This window comes from Hirundo rustica, chromosome 7 (assembly GCF_015227805.2).
Source record: "Hirundo rustica isolate bHirRus1 chromosome 7, bHirRus1.pri.v3, whole genome shotgun sequence".
NCBI classification, from domain to species: Eukaryota; Metazoa; Chordata; class Aves; order Passeriformes; family Hirundinidae; genus Hirundo; species Hirundo rustica.
The window spans coordinates 34,824,458-34,836,386 of record NC_053456.1 but is presented as its reverse complement, the minus strand read 5'-3'; the positions used below and the strand labels follow the sequence as shown (position 1 = coordinate 34,836,386).

At 58.0% G+C, this 11,929-nt stretch overlaps 2 protein-coding genes and 3 non-coding genes across 7 annotated transcripts; 2 read left to right on the top strand and 3 right to left on the bottom strand.

Annotated features, from left to right (window-relative positions):
- Window positions 1–198: 198 nt before the first annotated feature.
- Window positions 199–2,627, bottom strand: LOC120755163 (proline-rich protein 13-like). Its single transcript, XM_040069819.2, has 4 exons — window positions 2,347–2,627; window positions 1,877–1,912; window positions 1,278–1,642; window positions 199–444 (listed from the first exon to the last, which is right to left on the bottom strand). The coding sequence occupies exons 1-4, from the start codon at window positions 2,513–2,515 to the stop codon at window positions 379–381; spliced, it is 636 nt and encodes a 211-aa protein (XP_039925753.1). The 5' UTR covers window positions 2,516–2,627; the 3' UTR covers window positions 199–378.
- Window positions 2,628–3,371: 744 nt separating this feature from the next.
- Window positions 3,372–10,823, bottom strand: FTCD (formimidoyltransferase cyclodeaminase). 3 transcript variants are annotated; one of them, XM_040069815.1, is made up of 16 exons: window positions 10,771–10,823; window positions 9,469–9,666; window positions 9,140–9,357; window positions 8,204–8,387; window positions 7,729–7,857; window positions 7,528–7,616; window positions 7,129–7,308; window positions 6,903–7,040; window positions 6,478–6,609; window positions 5,767–5,828; window positions 4,967–5,096; window positions 4,703–4,879; window positions 4,277–4,320; window positions 4,057–4,195; window positions 3,681–3,776; window positions 3,372–3,509 (listed from the first exon to the last, which is right to left on the bottom strand). In XM_040069815.1, exons 3-16 carry the CDS (start codon window positions 9,191–9,193, stop codon window positions 3,423–3,425), a joined length of 1,641 nt encoding a protein of 546 aa, XP_039925749.1. In that variant the 5' UTR covers window positions 9,194–9,357; window positions 9,469–9,666; window positions 10,771–10,823; the 3' UTR covers window positions 3,372–3,422. The 3 variants fall into 3 exon arrangements, with proteins under 3 accessions (XP_039925749.1, XP_039925750.1, XP_039925752.1); XM_040069816.1 differs by having other exon boundaries at window positions 4,703–4,864; XM_040069818.1 differs by lacking the exon at window positions 4,057–4,195.
- On the top strand, window positions 9,853–9,924 carry TRNAP-AGG (transfer RNA proline (anticodon AGG)). Its single transcript has one exon. It is a non-coding gene; the product is annotated as a tRNA-Pro (tRNA).
- TRNAA-UGC (transfer RNA alanine (anticodon UGC)) lies at window positions 10,255–10,326 on the top strand. The gene has a single exon. It is a non-coding gene; the product is annotated as a tRNA-Ala (tRNA).
- TRNAP-AGG (transfer RNA proline (anticodon AGG)) lies at window positions 10,645–10,716 on the bottom strand. The gene has a single exon. It is a non-coding gene; the product is annotated as a tRNA-Pro (tRNA).
- Window positions 10,824–11,929: the final 1,106 nt, after the last annotated feature.

Here is an 11,929-nt window from a genome sequence, read left to right as displayed (position 1 = left end):
CATAATTACAGCATCCCCCAGCCGCTCCCTCTGCTACACCTGGGAAAGCTCAAATGAAACGTCAGGAGTTTTATGGGATCCATGTTAGCAACCAGCATCATTGCCTGGGAAAAAACACACGGACACCAGCAGGTTGGAAAACAGCATGTGATGAATTTCAGCAGGTTCTCCCAAAAGATAGAGGGTGGAAATGTCCATTGACTCGGAGATTCTGGGTCAAAGGATTTATAAGGTACACACAGTAAAAATCATGCAGCCGGCAAAACACTGCTTCAAGGGGAAGGGGGAGGGAAGGGAGTGACATGTAGGGCATTCCCACGAGGAGTCCGGCCTCATGTTTTGCTGATCAGCATGGAGCAGGAGGGACTTGCCAGACATTCAGTCAGAGTCAGAGCTGCTGCTTGAGCTGCTTGAGCTGCTTGAGCTGCACGAGCCACCAGAGGGCTGGGGAAGAGAAAACAACTTCAGGACAGCAGGGAAACGAGCCTCTGTCACAGCATTCCTGAGAGGGGTTAGTGGCCTGTGATGGCTGTCTCATACTGTGGGTGGGTTGGAGGTTTTTTATGGTTTTTTTACAAGGCTCTTAAGGTCAATAAAGGAAATTCCAGAAAGGTCTTGCTGTCTGCCAGCAAGGACCAACGTCACAGCAGATCACTTCCAGAGCTGCTTCCCAGTGAGAGCAGTTGCTGGTATGGTCTGTTTGGCAAATGCTCCCACCTCCAATGTTAGAAGTGGGGCCTTGTTTAGCAGTTCCTCATTCAGATCTGCTCAGGATAGTGCCCATCCCTGGAATGGTATTTTCTGCAGAATCTACTCCAAGCATAGGGATTTGCTTCTCCTTTTTTGGTTTCTTCGTGATTTTTTTTTTTTTTTTTTTTTGCTTTTAAGGGGGGAACCAAACAGTTCCTCTGCTGCAAGACACTGAGTGAATGTCCATTGTGGAGGCATGACTTGCACTCAGGCGAGCAGGACAAAGTCCAGGGATTTAATACACTACATGGTGCACCCCAAGCCATGTCACCCTTTTAAATGGCTTCAAGGAATTTCACAGATTGCTTTTCAAATTACCTACTTAATATGACTCATTCTTGGCTATTTATTAATTTAACACGTTTCCACATCTAAAAAAAGCCACTGAAGTTTGGGCAGCTTGCTCCAGCCACTACAGGGTAGGAGAGGAGAGTTCCAGCTACTCAGGCCGGATGCTGTGGTATGGTGAAGGGGTCCAGAGGACTGCAGCAGAATTAGGGAAGGATTCATGGCTGTCCCACTCTTACCTTGCCTTCGTGGTGCTTGCAGTGCTTCTTATGGTGCTTCTTATGGTGCTTCTTATGGTGCTCCTGGTGCCCATGGGAATGATGTCCCGACGGGGAGTGCCCATGAGGGTGCTGGCCAGGTGGAGCAGGGCATGGGGGGCAGACTGCCACGCTGCCAGGGTAGGGACCTGTGCCAGGACCGGGGTGTCCCGGAGGGGCAGCAGGGCAAACTGCAATGCCACCAGGGCAGGGACCTGTGCCAGGACCGGGGTGTCCCGGAGGGGCAGCAGGGCAAACCGCAATGCCACCAGGGTAGGGACCTGTGCCAGGACCAGGGTATCCTGGAGGGGCAGGAGGGCACACTGCAAGGTATGGTTGTGGCAGGCCTAGGAAGAAGAGGAGGCTCTTAGTGGGCAGAGACAGGCTCTCCCCAGACAGACAGTGTAGGGAGCTGGCGTACCCTTCCACCCAAAGGGCCCGCCCCAGTCTATCTCCTCCTTACAAAGGACACCCTACACCCCTTTGTGATGCAGGTAAACCCCCCCAGGTGTTTGTGGCCATGGCATAGAGCTCCCCTCTGTGTGGTACCCGCAGACCTGCCTGGCCCCACAGCCCCTCACCTTGGTTGGGGTCACACATCCTCAGTAGTCTCCAAGCTGAAAGGGAAGGACAGGCACCATCAGCCACCTCCTGCCATGGGACACTTCCAGGCCAGCAACTGGGACCTGTCTCCTCTGTCCCACATGTCTGTCCCCACCACAGGGACCATGCCTGCTTCCCCAGGAGTGTCATCCTCCCTGAGACCCCAACCGCCGTCCCGTCCCTTTGGTGACAGCGCCAACACCAGAGCAACTGTCCCCCCTCCTCCACGCACCCCCCAAAGCCCAGGCATGTGGTTTAATTCCATTGTTAATAGAAATAAACCTGCACTGGCCTAGCCTAGGTGCTGAGCTCGTGTCCTCGTGGGCCACAAGGGACTGGGGACACATGCCTATGTGCAGTGCCAGCCATGAGGACAGTGCACCCTGACCCGCGGGTGCCCATGGTCTTGCTGCCCCCGTGCTCCCCCACTGCCCTGCACTCCCCAAACCTGCGGAAAAGCTCCCAGAAGAGGCGATGCCGGCAGCACTCGGGATCCCCGTCCTCAGCACGTCTCTCCCGGCTGTCGGGCACCGGTTAAATAGTGCAGCCCTGCCCCGGTGAGCAGGGGTGCGGCAGGCAGCAGTAACACCGGAGCGGTGACACTGCGCCATCACCATGGGACACACGATAAAACGTCAACACGCCGCTCCCAGCCAGCACAAAGGTCCCACAGGGGTAATAAACAAAGGCGATGAAGCGCGGTGATTCCAGCTCCCGGCGTCAGCGGAGGGATGGGGTGAGTCAGATGACCCTGCCATGAACCCCGGCTCCGTGCTCCCCTCTCGGGCACGGTGCCCAGGAACGGGGGTGACCTCCCAACAGACTGGGCTGTGGGACAGTGGGGTGCAGGGGCCAGACACTGCTCAGGGTGCTGCCGCAGTGTGCGGGTGGAGGACACAGCATCTGCTGTCACACGCGGTCAACAGGGGCAGGGGACAGGGATGGATGCCCTGAATTTCAGGTTTTCCTCTTGGAGGATCTGTGAGAAATGTGCAGGGTTTCTCCCATCTCAATCCACCCCATCTCCCTGTTAACACCCCTGATGGTGCCTCATCTTTGGCAGTGCTCCCTTCCCAGGCAATTCAACGGGCTGGAATTGTCACACACAGCCTGAAAGACACCTGGCAGAAAGGGACCGTGCCAGATCTTGCCCCAGATCTCAGGCAGGAGAGTGTTTCACAGGGGTTTCTGGACACAGGGACTGTGCCAGGGATCAGGAGATGCTCATACACAGGGACTTCCTTGCAGACAGTGCCACAGGAGTCCTGCCATCCCTTCTGTTGGGATCACTCTGGTCCCAGGCACCCCCAACCCAATCTGCCCCAGGGATGGGACGATGGAAGTCCAAGCCCCAGACAGCAAAAATCCCCCTTGTTCGGGGAAAGGCCAGGGGATATGATGCTGAATGTGCTTGAGCAGAGCAGCTCTCCAGAGACGGATACCATTAGAGCCTAGGCAGGGACAAGAGTATTCCCCAGCTGTATTTGCCACTGCAGAACCCCCCAGAGCACTCTCCAGCCCTTCTCAGGCCTCTCTCTTGTCCAGCAGCGCCAGCACGACCGCCGAGCCTTGCTTCGCCTCTTCCAGCAGCCCGGAGACCTTCTGTGACATCTGTGTGGGGACAAGGTGCGACATTAGCCGCTCAACGGGCCAGAAGAGCCATCGGCCGAGCACCCCGCGCGTCCCGCCGGCGACCGAGGGCCCAGCGCGGCCCCGAGGCCTCGCCGCCGCCTCCGCCCCCTCAGCCGCACCGCCAGGGGGCGCCCGCGCGGCCCGCCTCACCACACGCTTGAACTTCTCGTCCGTGATGTCCTTGAGGTTGATCATGACATTGAAGTAAGCTCCGAACACCGCTGTTTCCAGCATTTTGGCTCCCACCTGAGAAAAGTCGGGCTTGCGAGAAGCTCTCCTGGTGAACCAGCTCCACCGTGTGGCGCTGAAGCAGGTCAGACCCTTAACGCTGCAGGACTCCCACCCTGCAGCACCCATCAGCATGCAGCACTTTTCCAATCTGTTGGTATTCTCAGGAAATGGCTGCCACAGAATTACTGGGTGGAAACCACGGGCCAGTTTGAAAAACACAGCTGGAGAGATGCATCCTGGAGGTCAGGACATGAGGGAACACCTTGCAGGGCAAGTGTGTGAGCTGGGGCCATACCTGGATGTCAGATTTGCAGGCCAGGTTACAGTGTTGTGCCAGCTCCTTCAGAGCAGGCCAGAGCCCGTTCACCTTCTCTGCCAGGCCATAGGGCACCCCCACGGCCGTCTTCAGCCCCTGCTGCATGGCAGCCATGCGCCTGGGAGGGGGGACAGCCCTGGGGTGAGTGCTGAGTGCCTGTGCCCCCCTCAGTGAACCAGTCCCTACCGGCCCAGCTCACCTCTCCCGCTCCTCGGGGGTGTTCTTGGGCAGCTTCATGGCTTCCTGCAGAAAAAGAAAAGCAGGTTTGCTGCTGTCATCCAGACTGTGCCTTGCATCAGGGGCAAGGGCAGACCTCATAGCTCCTGCCCTCTTGCAAACCTCCCTTATGTGACAATGTCCCTTCCCCTGGCCCTGGCTTTAGCATCCCTGGAAGCGTTCAAAAAGGAAGCGGGCGCGGCACTTTGCTATATGGTTTAGTGGGCACGGGTGTACTCAGTAAAAGGTTGGACTTGAAAACCTTGGAGGTCTTTTCCAACCTTAATGATTCTATGATTCTAAGATCAAAGCCCTGCTCCTAAGGAATCCAGAGCGCAGTGATTCCAGCCCTCCTCCCAGCTGGAAAGCCCCCCTGTTTCCCTGCAGGATGCCCCTGGTGGGACCTCACCATGTAGCTGCTGAAGGCACAGGAGTCGGCATCCACCATTGCCACCAGCTCCCCCATGGTCTGGTGGAAAGGGGGTATCAGCTTCCTCATGATGGGGTCCAGGTCCTCAAACTGCCGCTTCCCATAGCTCATCAACCCCACCATGCTGCCCAGCGCTGCTCCCTGCCGGGGTAAATCCTCCAGTAGGACACAGTGCCCACTGCTACCACCATGCCAGCTCCCCTTGGCACACCCCAGGCCTCCATCTCGGCGTGGGGCACTTACCAGGGCTCCTGCAGCTGCAGACACAGAGCCTCCTCCAGGCGCTGCAGACCTCGCTCCAACTGCTCGCACAAAGGCGCCCAGTGGCCTCGCCACCAGCCCCCCATCCACCTGTCCTGCTTCCACCAAGTACCTGCAGCACCAGTTATTTAGAGGCCTCCATGTGCAGAGACACCACCACCACCCAGACCCTTCTCACCCAGCACTCCCCTCTCCAGCATCAACCCCATGAACAACTAGGGGACTAATCCAAAAAAACCCAGCCTGAGGGTCAGGGTGAGGACTGGGAACAGCGTGGCGACAGCTGGGGAACACAGGTGGTGTGGGGGTTGCATTGCATTAGGCAGGTTGGGCTGATGCAAACAGTATTTGGCGGGACAGAAACTCCCCTGCCGGCATGGCTCACGAGGGGTGACAAGGACTTCACCTTGTGGGTAGATTTCCCGTCCTTTCCCACTACAGACTCATGTTGCACACCGGGTGCTGCAGCATGTGAATCAGAGGCAGTGAAATTTTGCATGAGGATAGGGTAAGGAATTTAACATTTAAATCTGGCCACGAAACCTGCTCCCACTGCCTGCTGGAACAACCTGTAGTTCCCCCACTCCACGTTCACATCCATTAGCATTTGGGGGCAGAGACCACCCTGTCCCTGCACAACACCCAGCAGAGATGTCCCCAGGCTGTGAAGAGGAGCTGGGGCCACCACTCCCAAAACAAGCTGAGTGCAGGATGGAGGCAGCAGGATCCCCCTATCCGGCAGGAGTGGGCACCATGACAAGAAGCAGGATGTGGGTCCCTACTCGATGATGCGCTCCCGGGGGTGAAATGGAGACAGGGAGTCCAGGCCCAGCCGACTGACCACCTGCAAGGAGTAGCACCACTGCGTCAGCCCTGTCACCTAAGTCCTGCTGCATCCTCATTCCCCAGTGCTAATTAACCGTGAGTGAGTAAGCGCTGGGACTGGGCCACCACCCAGGGAGAGGACAGCTGGCACCACCAGCCCATCCCAGACTCAGGGGCAGTGTGCAGTCACCTCCAAATAACTGGGAACTGTACAGATAAATCATTAGCTTGCTCTTATCTAGCACATTCCCTACAGGCTGGAAAAGTCCCTCCCTCCTGCAGTGGAACAGCAGAGCCTGTCTCCTCCTTTCCAGCTTACTCTCTGTCCTTGGACAGCCTCCCATGATGCCACACACTGTCCTTGAGCTCTGGGGACACCTTCTTCCCCTCCTGGCCTCCATGCAGGCAAGACAAGCAGCTGCTACCCACACTCACTCCTCGTGGGTTGTGGTTCTTGCTCCCTGTACATCTCGGCATCCTCAGCACTGTAAAGTAGCTTGTCCCACTTGCTGTCCCACCCCAAAATCCACCCTGGAGACAAGTGCCATGCCTGGGGCCTGAACAGTCCCAAATCTCTGCTCAGTACCACTTTGGGAGGCTGGTGGGGAGTGGGATGTGTCTCTCTGATGATCCTACCCTTGTGCTGGTAGCAGGAGAAGGCACATTACCAGTCTGATCTTCTGTTCCTCCTCCAGGATGAAGAGCTTTTCCTTCTTCATGTAAAACTCAGCTGCGTCCAGCATGGCCTTCTTGGGAATGAGCCCCACCAGCTGAGACCCCACCACAGGGAGATTCAGTTCCTGCAAAGGATTATCAGAAATGTGGTTTTCCCCAGAGCCCTGCTGCCACTACCATCCCAGCCTGGTGGTCCTCATCCTTTCCTAGGACATGGGAAGCTCACAGTAAAGCTTTCAACAGAGGAGCTGGGGGCTCGCAGCAAGTTGCTAAGTTTCTGGGGGTTTTGTGCTATTCAGCACTTTGGCTGAACTAAGCATGACAGAAACCAGAACCTGACTTGAGGGTGGAGAGGAAAACTTGGCGGGAGACATCCTCTGGGAAACCCCCTTGGGAACAAGCACCCCAGGCCACCCACCTGTGCGTCTCGGCAGATCTCCTCATAGACAGTGTGGAGCGGTGTAGTCTCAAAGTCCAGCAGGTTTGTTGAAACCTGGGCCATGTTCTCCTCCTCCAAATACCAGCCAATGCCCTGCACCTTCTTCAAGCGCCCGGGCTGCCAACAACTGCCACATTCAGGGTACAGCCCAGGAGGTGTGGGGACAGGCAGGCTTGCTCCTGGCATGCCCGTGCTCCTGGGGTACCTGGTCAGGGCCGCGGCCCTGCTCGCGGATGTTGAGGGCGATGCGGTGAGCCAGCTCCTTGGTGCACAGCAGGTTGATGTTGTATGCAATAAGGAAGGTCCGGGCACCCGTCACTGTGGCCCCCCACCGGGGGACAAAAGTTGGGGGCCCAAAATCAGGAGCCCACTCTGGTTTTGCAAGCTGGGGAGGAGGGAGGAGAGCTTGTGGGCTGGCACTGCCCAAGAGCACATGCCACTCTCCCTAAGGAAGGCATCTCCCCTCCCCAGCTGGAATCTGCCATGACCACCTGTGTCACCAGCTCCTCTTGGTGCAAAGGGACTACGCCAGCCCCCACCATTCTCCCTGAGGCCAGGGAAATACAGGTCAGGTCTGCCCAGCTTGTGCCACCACCAGGCTCACCTTATCGGGGAGTGCCTCATACTCCCCGGCACGGATGGAGGGCAGGGCTTTCCTGTTCTCATGCCGTGCTGCTGCTCCATACAGGTAAACTGCAAGACACAGCCAGGGGTGAGCACCACCAGGCAGGGGCTGGCGCTTTCTCCAATAGTTGGAATCATGCAGTGTGGGAGGGAATGTGGAGAGGTTCCTGACCCCACTCACCAGGCACGCTCAGCTCTGCTGCCAAGCGTTGCCCGAAGATGTGGGCACAGGTGACACACTCCTCCATGCTGACATTCCTCACTGGCACAAAGGGGCAGACATCCAAGGCTCCCATCCGAGGGTGCTCACCTGGTGGTGGGGCAGATATAGGAGTGGGAGGTGGAAAGAACAAGCCGACAAGGAGGGAGAACAACCCTTTCCCACACTCTTACAGACTGGACCATTGCTGTGAGAAAATCATAGAATCACAGAATAACCCAAGTTGAAAGGGACCCACCAGGATCATTGAGTCCAACCCCTGGCCCTGCACGAGGCAGCCCCACCAATCCCACCATATGCCTGAGAGCATTGCAAACACTTCTTAAACTCTGTCAGGCCTAGGGCTGTGACCACAGTCTCTGTTCCAGTGCTTGGTCCCAGCATCACGGCAGCCCCCTCTGTGCCAGCGCAGTCCCTGGGCCTGCCCCAGACTCACCTGAGTGTCGGCTCATGTCAATAAGCTGCCCAGCCACACGGGCTGCATTCAGTGCCCCTTCCACCACGGCCTCAGGGGACCCCACAAAGGTGTAGACAGTGCGGTTGGTGGAGGCGCCGGCATCCACATCCAGCAGCACACATCCTGGTGTCTGGGAGATGGCCTGTGCCACTGCATCAATCACCTGCTGGGCAGCAGACGGGAGCAAGGGGGCTGAAATGGCTGAGACTGCAAAACAGCCATGGCTTTTCAAGAGAGGGGACATCTCAGCTCTCCCTCTTCCCACTCGTGGTGGGGTTGAGGATGACCCCATGATCAGTGGGGATGCAGCCCTGCACAAGCATCCCACTCCCATCCGGGGGGCTTGGAGCATCCCTGGGTCCCCAAACTCGCCATGGTGGGGGAGAGACACCTGGCTGCTGCTGCATGTCACAGAGCACCACCACAAATTGCTGTTCCTGAGGATACATCCACCTGCCAGCTTCCCAACACATTTGGCTCTGAAAAGCCTCTTTGCTGGAGGAGACTGTGTTTTTACAGCCATGCTAGGTTTGCTAAACTCTCCTGCCACTGGCAGAGCCAAAGTTCAGTTGAATGCCGATGCCCAGGACTCCATTAACCTGGACAGTGTCTTTTGGCACAACAACTGCAAGCAATATTTCTCTGCAGGGGTATCCCAGACCAACCCCAGACCTGGTGCTACAGCAACCTGCAGGCAATGGTAGAAGAGGTCTGAGCCCCAACTTTTCACCGAGGTGCCCTAAGGGAGCTGAGGCTACCTTTCGACATTTTGGCACTAGCCAGGTAGAGAAAGGTGCACAGCCCTGCAAAAGAGGCATGGCAGAGCTTAGCAGTGGGTACCGTCCTGCAGAGGGAAACTTGGCAGTCAGCACCCCGGTGCCACCCGCCCCTCAGCCCTTCTACGTACTCCCTCACCTCTTTGTTATTCCCCTCAGAGAAATTGGGGACGCATTCCACCAGCTTGGCCATGGTCCCAGGGTCTGCTTGCACCCCTCAGGTCCCAGCTCAGCTCTTCACGCCCTGGGGGTTTCCTGCCCTTTCCTATTCCACTGTGGAGCAAAAGCTTCTCAGCCTCTCAAAAGCCGACCTGTTGCCTCTTTCCCGAGCCAGAGTTGCTCATTAACTGAATCGATCTGTGGCCAGGGGACAGAAGGGGGTTTGGATAAACACCATGGTATTGGCCCTGCTGTCCTTGGAACAGCTTCGGGCACAAAGGCTCTGGAGGGCCAGATGGCAGCACTCACCAATTAATGGATGAAGGAAAAAAAATTGCTGCAATCGGCAAGATGCTGTGATTACCACATGACACAGCCTAGTCATTGCAACATGGCCACTATTCCTAGTAGGGGGGACAGTTCCTTGCAGGATCTTCACCATGGATTCCGTGGACACTGGATAAAATCCATCGCTGTGAGCAGCATTCGAACCCTCACAGGGACTCCCTACAGGATTTCGAGGCCAAGGCCCTCACCCCTCGGCCATCACAGCCCGTGGCCCCATGGCAGGGGGCCAGCCTGGCCCGGAGCAGGACCGTACCGTGTTTTGCTAGGAAGCAGGAAAGTATCTGAGATGCTCCGGGACAGGCGTGAAGGGGAGGAGCGGGGCGGGTAAAGAAAGTTGCACAGATTGGCTCGTTGGTCTAGGGGTATGATTCTCGCTTAGGGTGCGAGAGGTCCCGGGTTCAACTCCCGGACGAGCCCCTCTCTTTTACCACACCCACCCACCTCCCCACGCCGCCAACACCGCCTCACCACACCGCTCGCCACTGCAGCCCCGCCCGCCACTGCACCCGCCCCACACGCTTTGCCCACACCTACACTCGGCCCCTTACACCCTCTGCGCCTGCAAAATCACCTCCCTGCTCTACCCCACCCTTACCCGCCCCGCTCCAGCTCCCTCAGCCAGCCCACTCACACCTCACGCACCCCCAGGGCCCCAACCCCTTTCACCAGCTTGGCCCGCAGGGGAACGCAGCACACACACGGATTTGCCTGCACGAACGACAATGCCGGGCCACAGCCTGTGCCCAGGGGGATGTAGCTCAGCGGGAGAGCGCTTGCTTTGCATGCAAGAGGCCCTGGGATCAACCCCCAGCATCTCCATCTCCTTTTGCCTCTCCAGACCCTACCCTCATGCAATACAGGGCCACCAGAGACACTCCACACCCCACCCCTCCTCATCCCCCCCCAAAAAAAAATCCCTGGGGCTGTTTGTGTGCATGCCTGACCTGGGATTGCCTCCTGGCACCCCAAGGCAGGCAGCGAGGAAATGCCTGCGGAGATCTCCCTCCCTCCCCAGGGCCTCTCCCTCCCCAGGGCCGGGAGAGTGTGCAGGTGCCCAGTGTCCCTTCCCCACGGGGCTCTCCTTGTCTCTTGGGGTGACCAGCCAGGTGGCAGCGGGTGCTGGCTGCCCAAAAGCTAGGACTCGTCCGGGAGTTGAACCCGGGACCTCTCGCACCCTAAGCGAGAATCATACCCCTAGACCAACGAGCCGCCGTGCACAGCCTCCCCTGCACCCCGCACACCGCACCGCAGCACCGCGCACACCTTCTCACCGCCTGCCAAAACGCCGCTCCACGCACACGCTGCCACACGCGCCCTGCCCGCACACCGACACCCTGCGCACGCACCTCTACGACCCTCCACAGCCCTGACGCGCCTCACACCTCCCACCGACTCACACCTCCCACACCTCGCCCTGACACCGCCCACACCTCCCCCACCACTGCACCGACCCTTCCACACACACAAAACACACCCCACCCGCCGACACCAAAACACACCCCACGCACAAACAGCAAACGCCGCCTCATGCACCCACAGTCCCTCACACACGTTTGCTGACACTGAGGACAAACGCGGCCTTTGCAGGATTCCCCACAGAAAAAGGTGGCAGAAAAAGTAACAGCCATTCCAGCTGCTGCAAATGGCCGGTGAGGGGCTTTGGGGGAGGAGAGAGGGGCTGGGAGTGAGACATGCTGGGATCTGGGATCTTGTGTCCACAGCAAGAGGCACCACCCTGCTCCTAGAGTGTGAGATGCTGCACGGAGCCCCGGATGCCTCATTGGGCAGTTCCAGGTGATCCAACAAGGGCCCCACATGGCTCCTTGCACAGTCCACTCCCATTCAGTCACCACATGGTTTCCTCACTAGCACAACCACAGATTTCCTCTGGCAAAGTCTCCGGCGTCTCGATCCTTAAAACAGTTTCATCACAGCAGAGGAACACAGGAGCAGCTCAAGAAGGTGAGTCTGGGAAGGGACTCCAAACTAAGGTATCCCCACCACGGAATCCCAAGGCCCCCTCCTTCCCCTTGCACAGGGGTATATGGCTCAGTGGGAGAGTGCTTGCTTTGCATGCAAGAGGCCCTGGAATCACGCCACCAGCATCTCCATGTCCTTTTGCCACCCCGGACCCCTCTCTGCCGGATGCAGGGCTGCCAGAGCTCCCTAGGAACGGCCTGGTGCTGTGTCCTGGCACCTCAAGCCTGTGTAGAAATGCCCCAGGCTCTTTCCCTCCCTGCCCTGAGGCTGCAGGGCACTGGAGCACTTTGTTTTCCTTCCCCACGAGTCTTACTGTGCTTCTACGGGTGAACATCGGTGCTGGGAGAAGCAGCTGGGAAGGAGGGTTGGTGGTGCCCAATACCTCTTCTGGGAGCTGGACCAACGAGGCAGGGTGCACTGCTCTCCCAGGGATGTGGGACAG

What these genes read in the sequence shown, in the direction of transcription:
- LOC120755163 (XM_040069819.2), bottom strand. Translation starts at nt 2,515, where the DNA reads ATGGTGATGGCGCAGTGTCACCGCTCCGGTGTTACTGCTGCCTGCCGC. An exon ending in GATGTGTGACCCCAACCAAG is followed by an intron (nt 1,643 to 1,876) that starts GTGAGGGGCTGT and finishes TCTTCTTCCTAG; the next exon opens with GCCTGCCACAACCATACCTT. An exon ending in GCAAGCACCACGAAGGCAAG is followed by an intron (nt 445 to 1,277) that starts GTAAGAGTGGGA and finishes TCTCTTCCCCAG; the next exon opens with CCCTCTGGTGGCTCGTGCAG.
- FTCD (XM_040069815.1), bottom strand. Translation starts at nt 9,193, where the DNA reads ATGGCCAAGCTGGTGGAATGCGTCCCCAATTTCTCTGAGGGGAATAAC. An exon ending in CTGAGGGGAATAACAAAGAG is followed by an intron (nt 8,388 to 9,139) that starts GTGAGGGAGTAC and finishes GCTGCCCAGCAG; the next exon opens with GTGATTGATGCAGTGGCACA. An exon ending in ATGAGGCACTCCCCGATAAG is followed by an intron (nt 7,309 to 7,527) that starts GTGAGCCTGGTG and finishes CCTCCTCCCCAG; the next exon opens with CTTGCAAAACCAGAGTGGGC.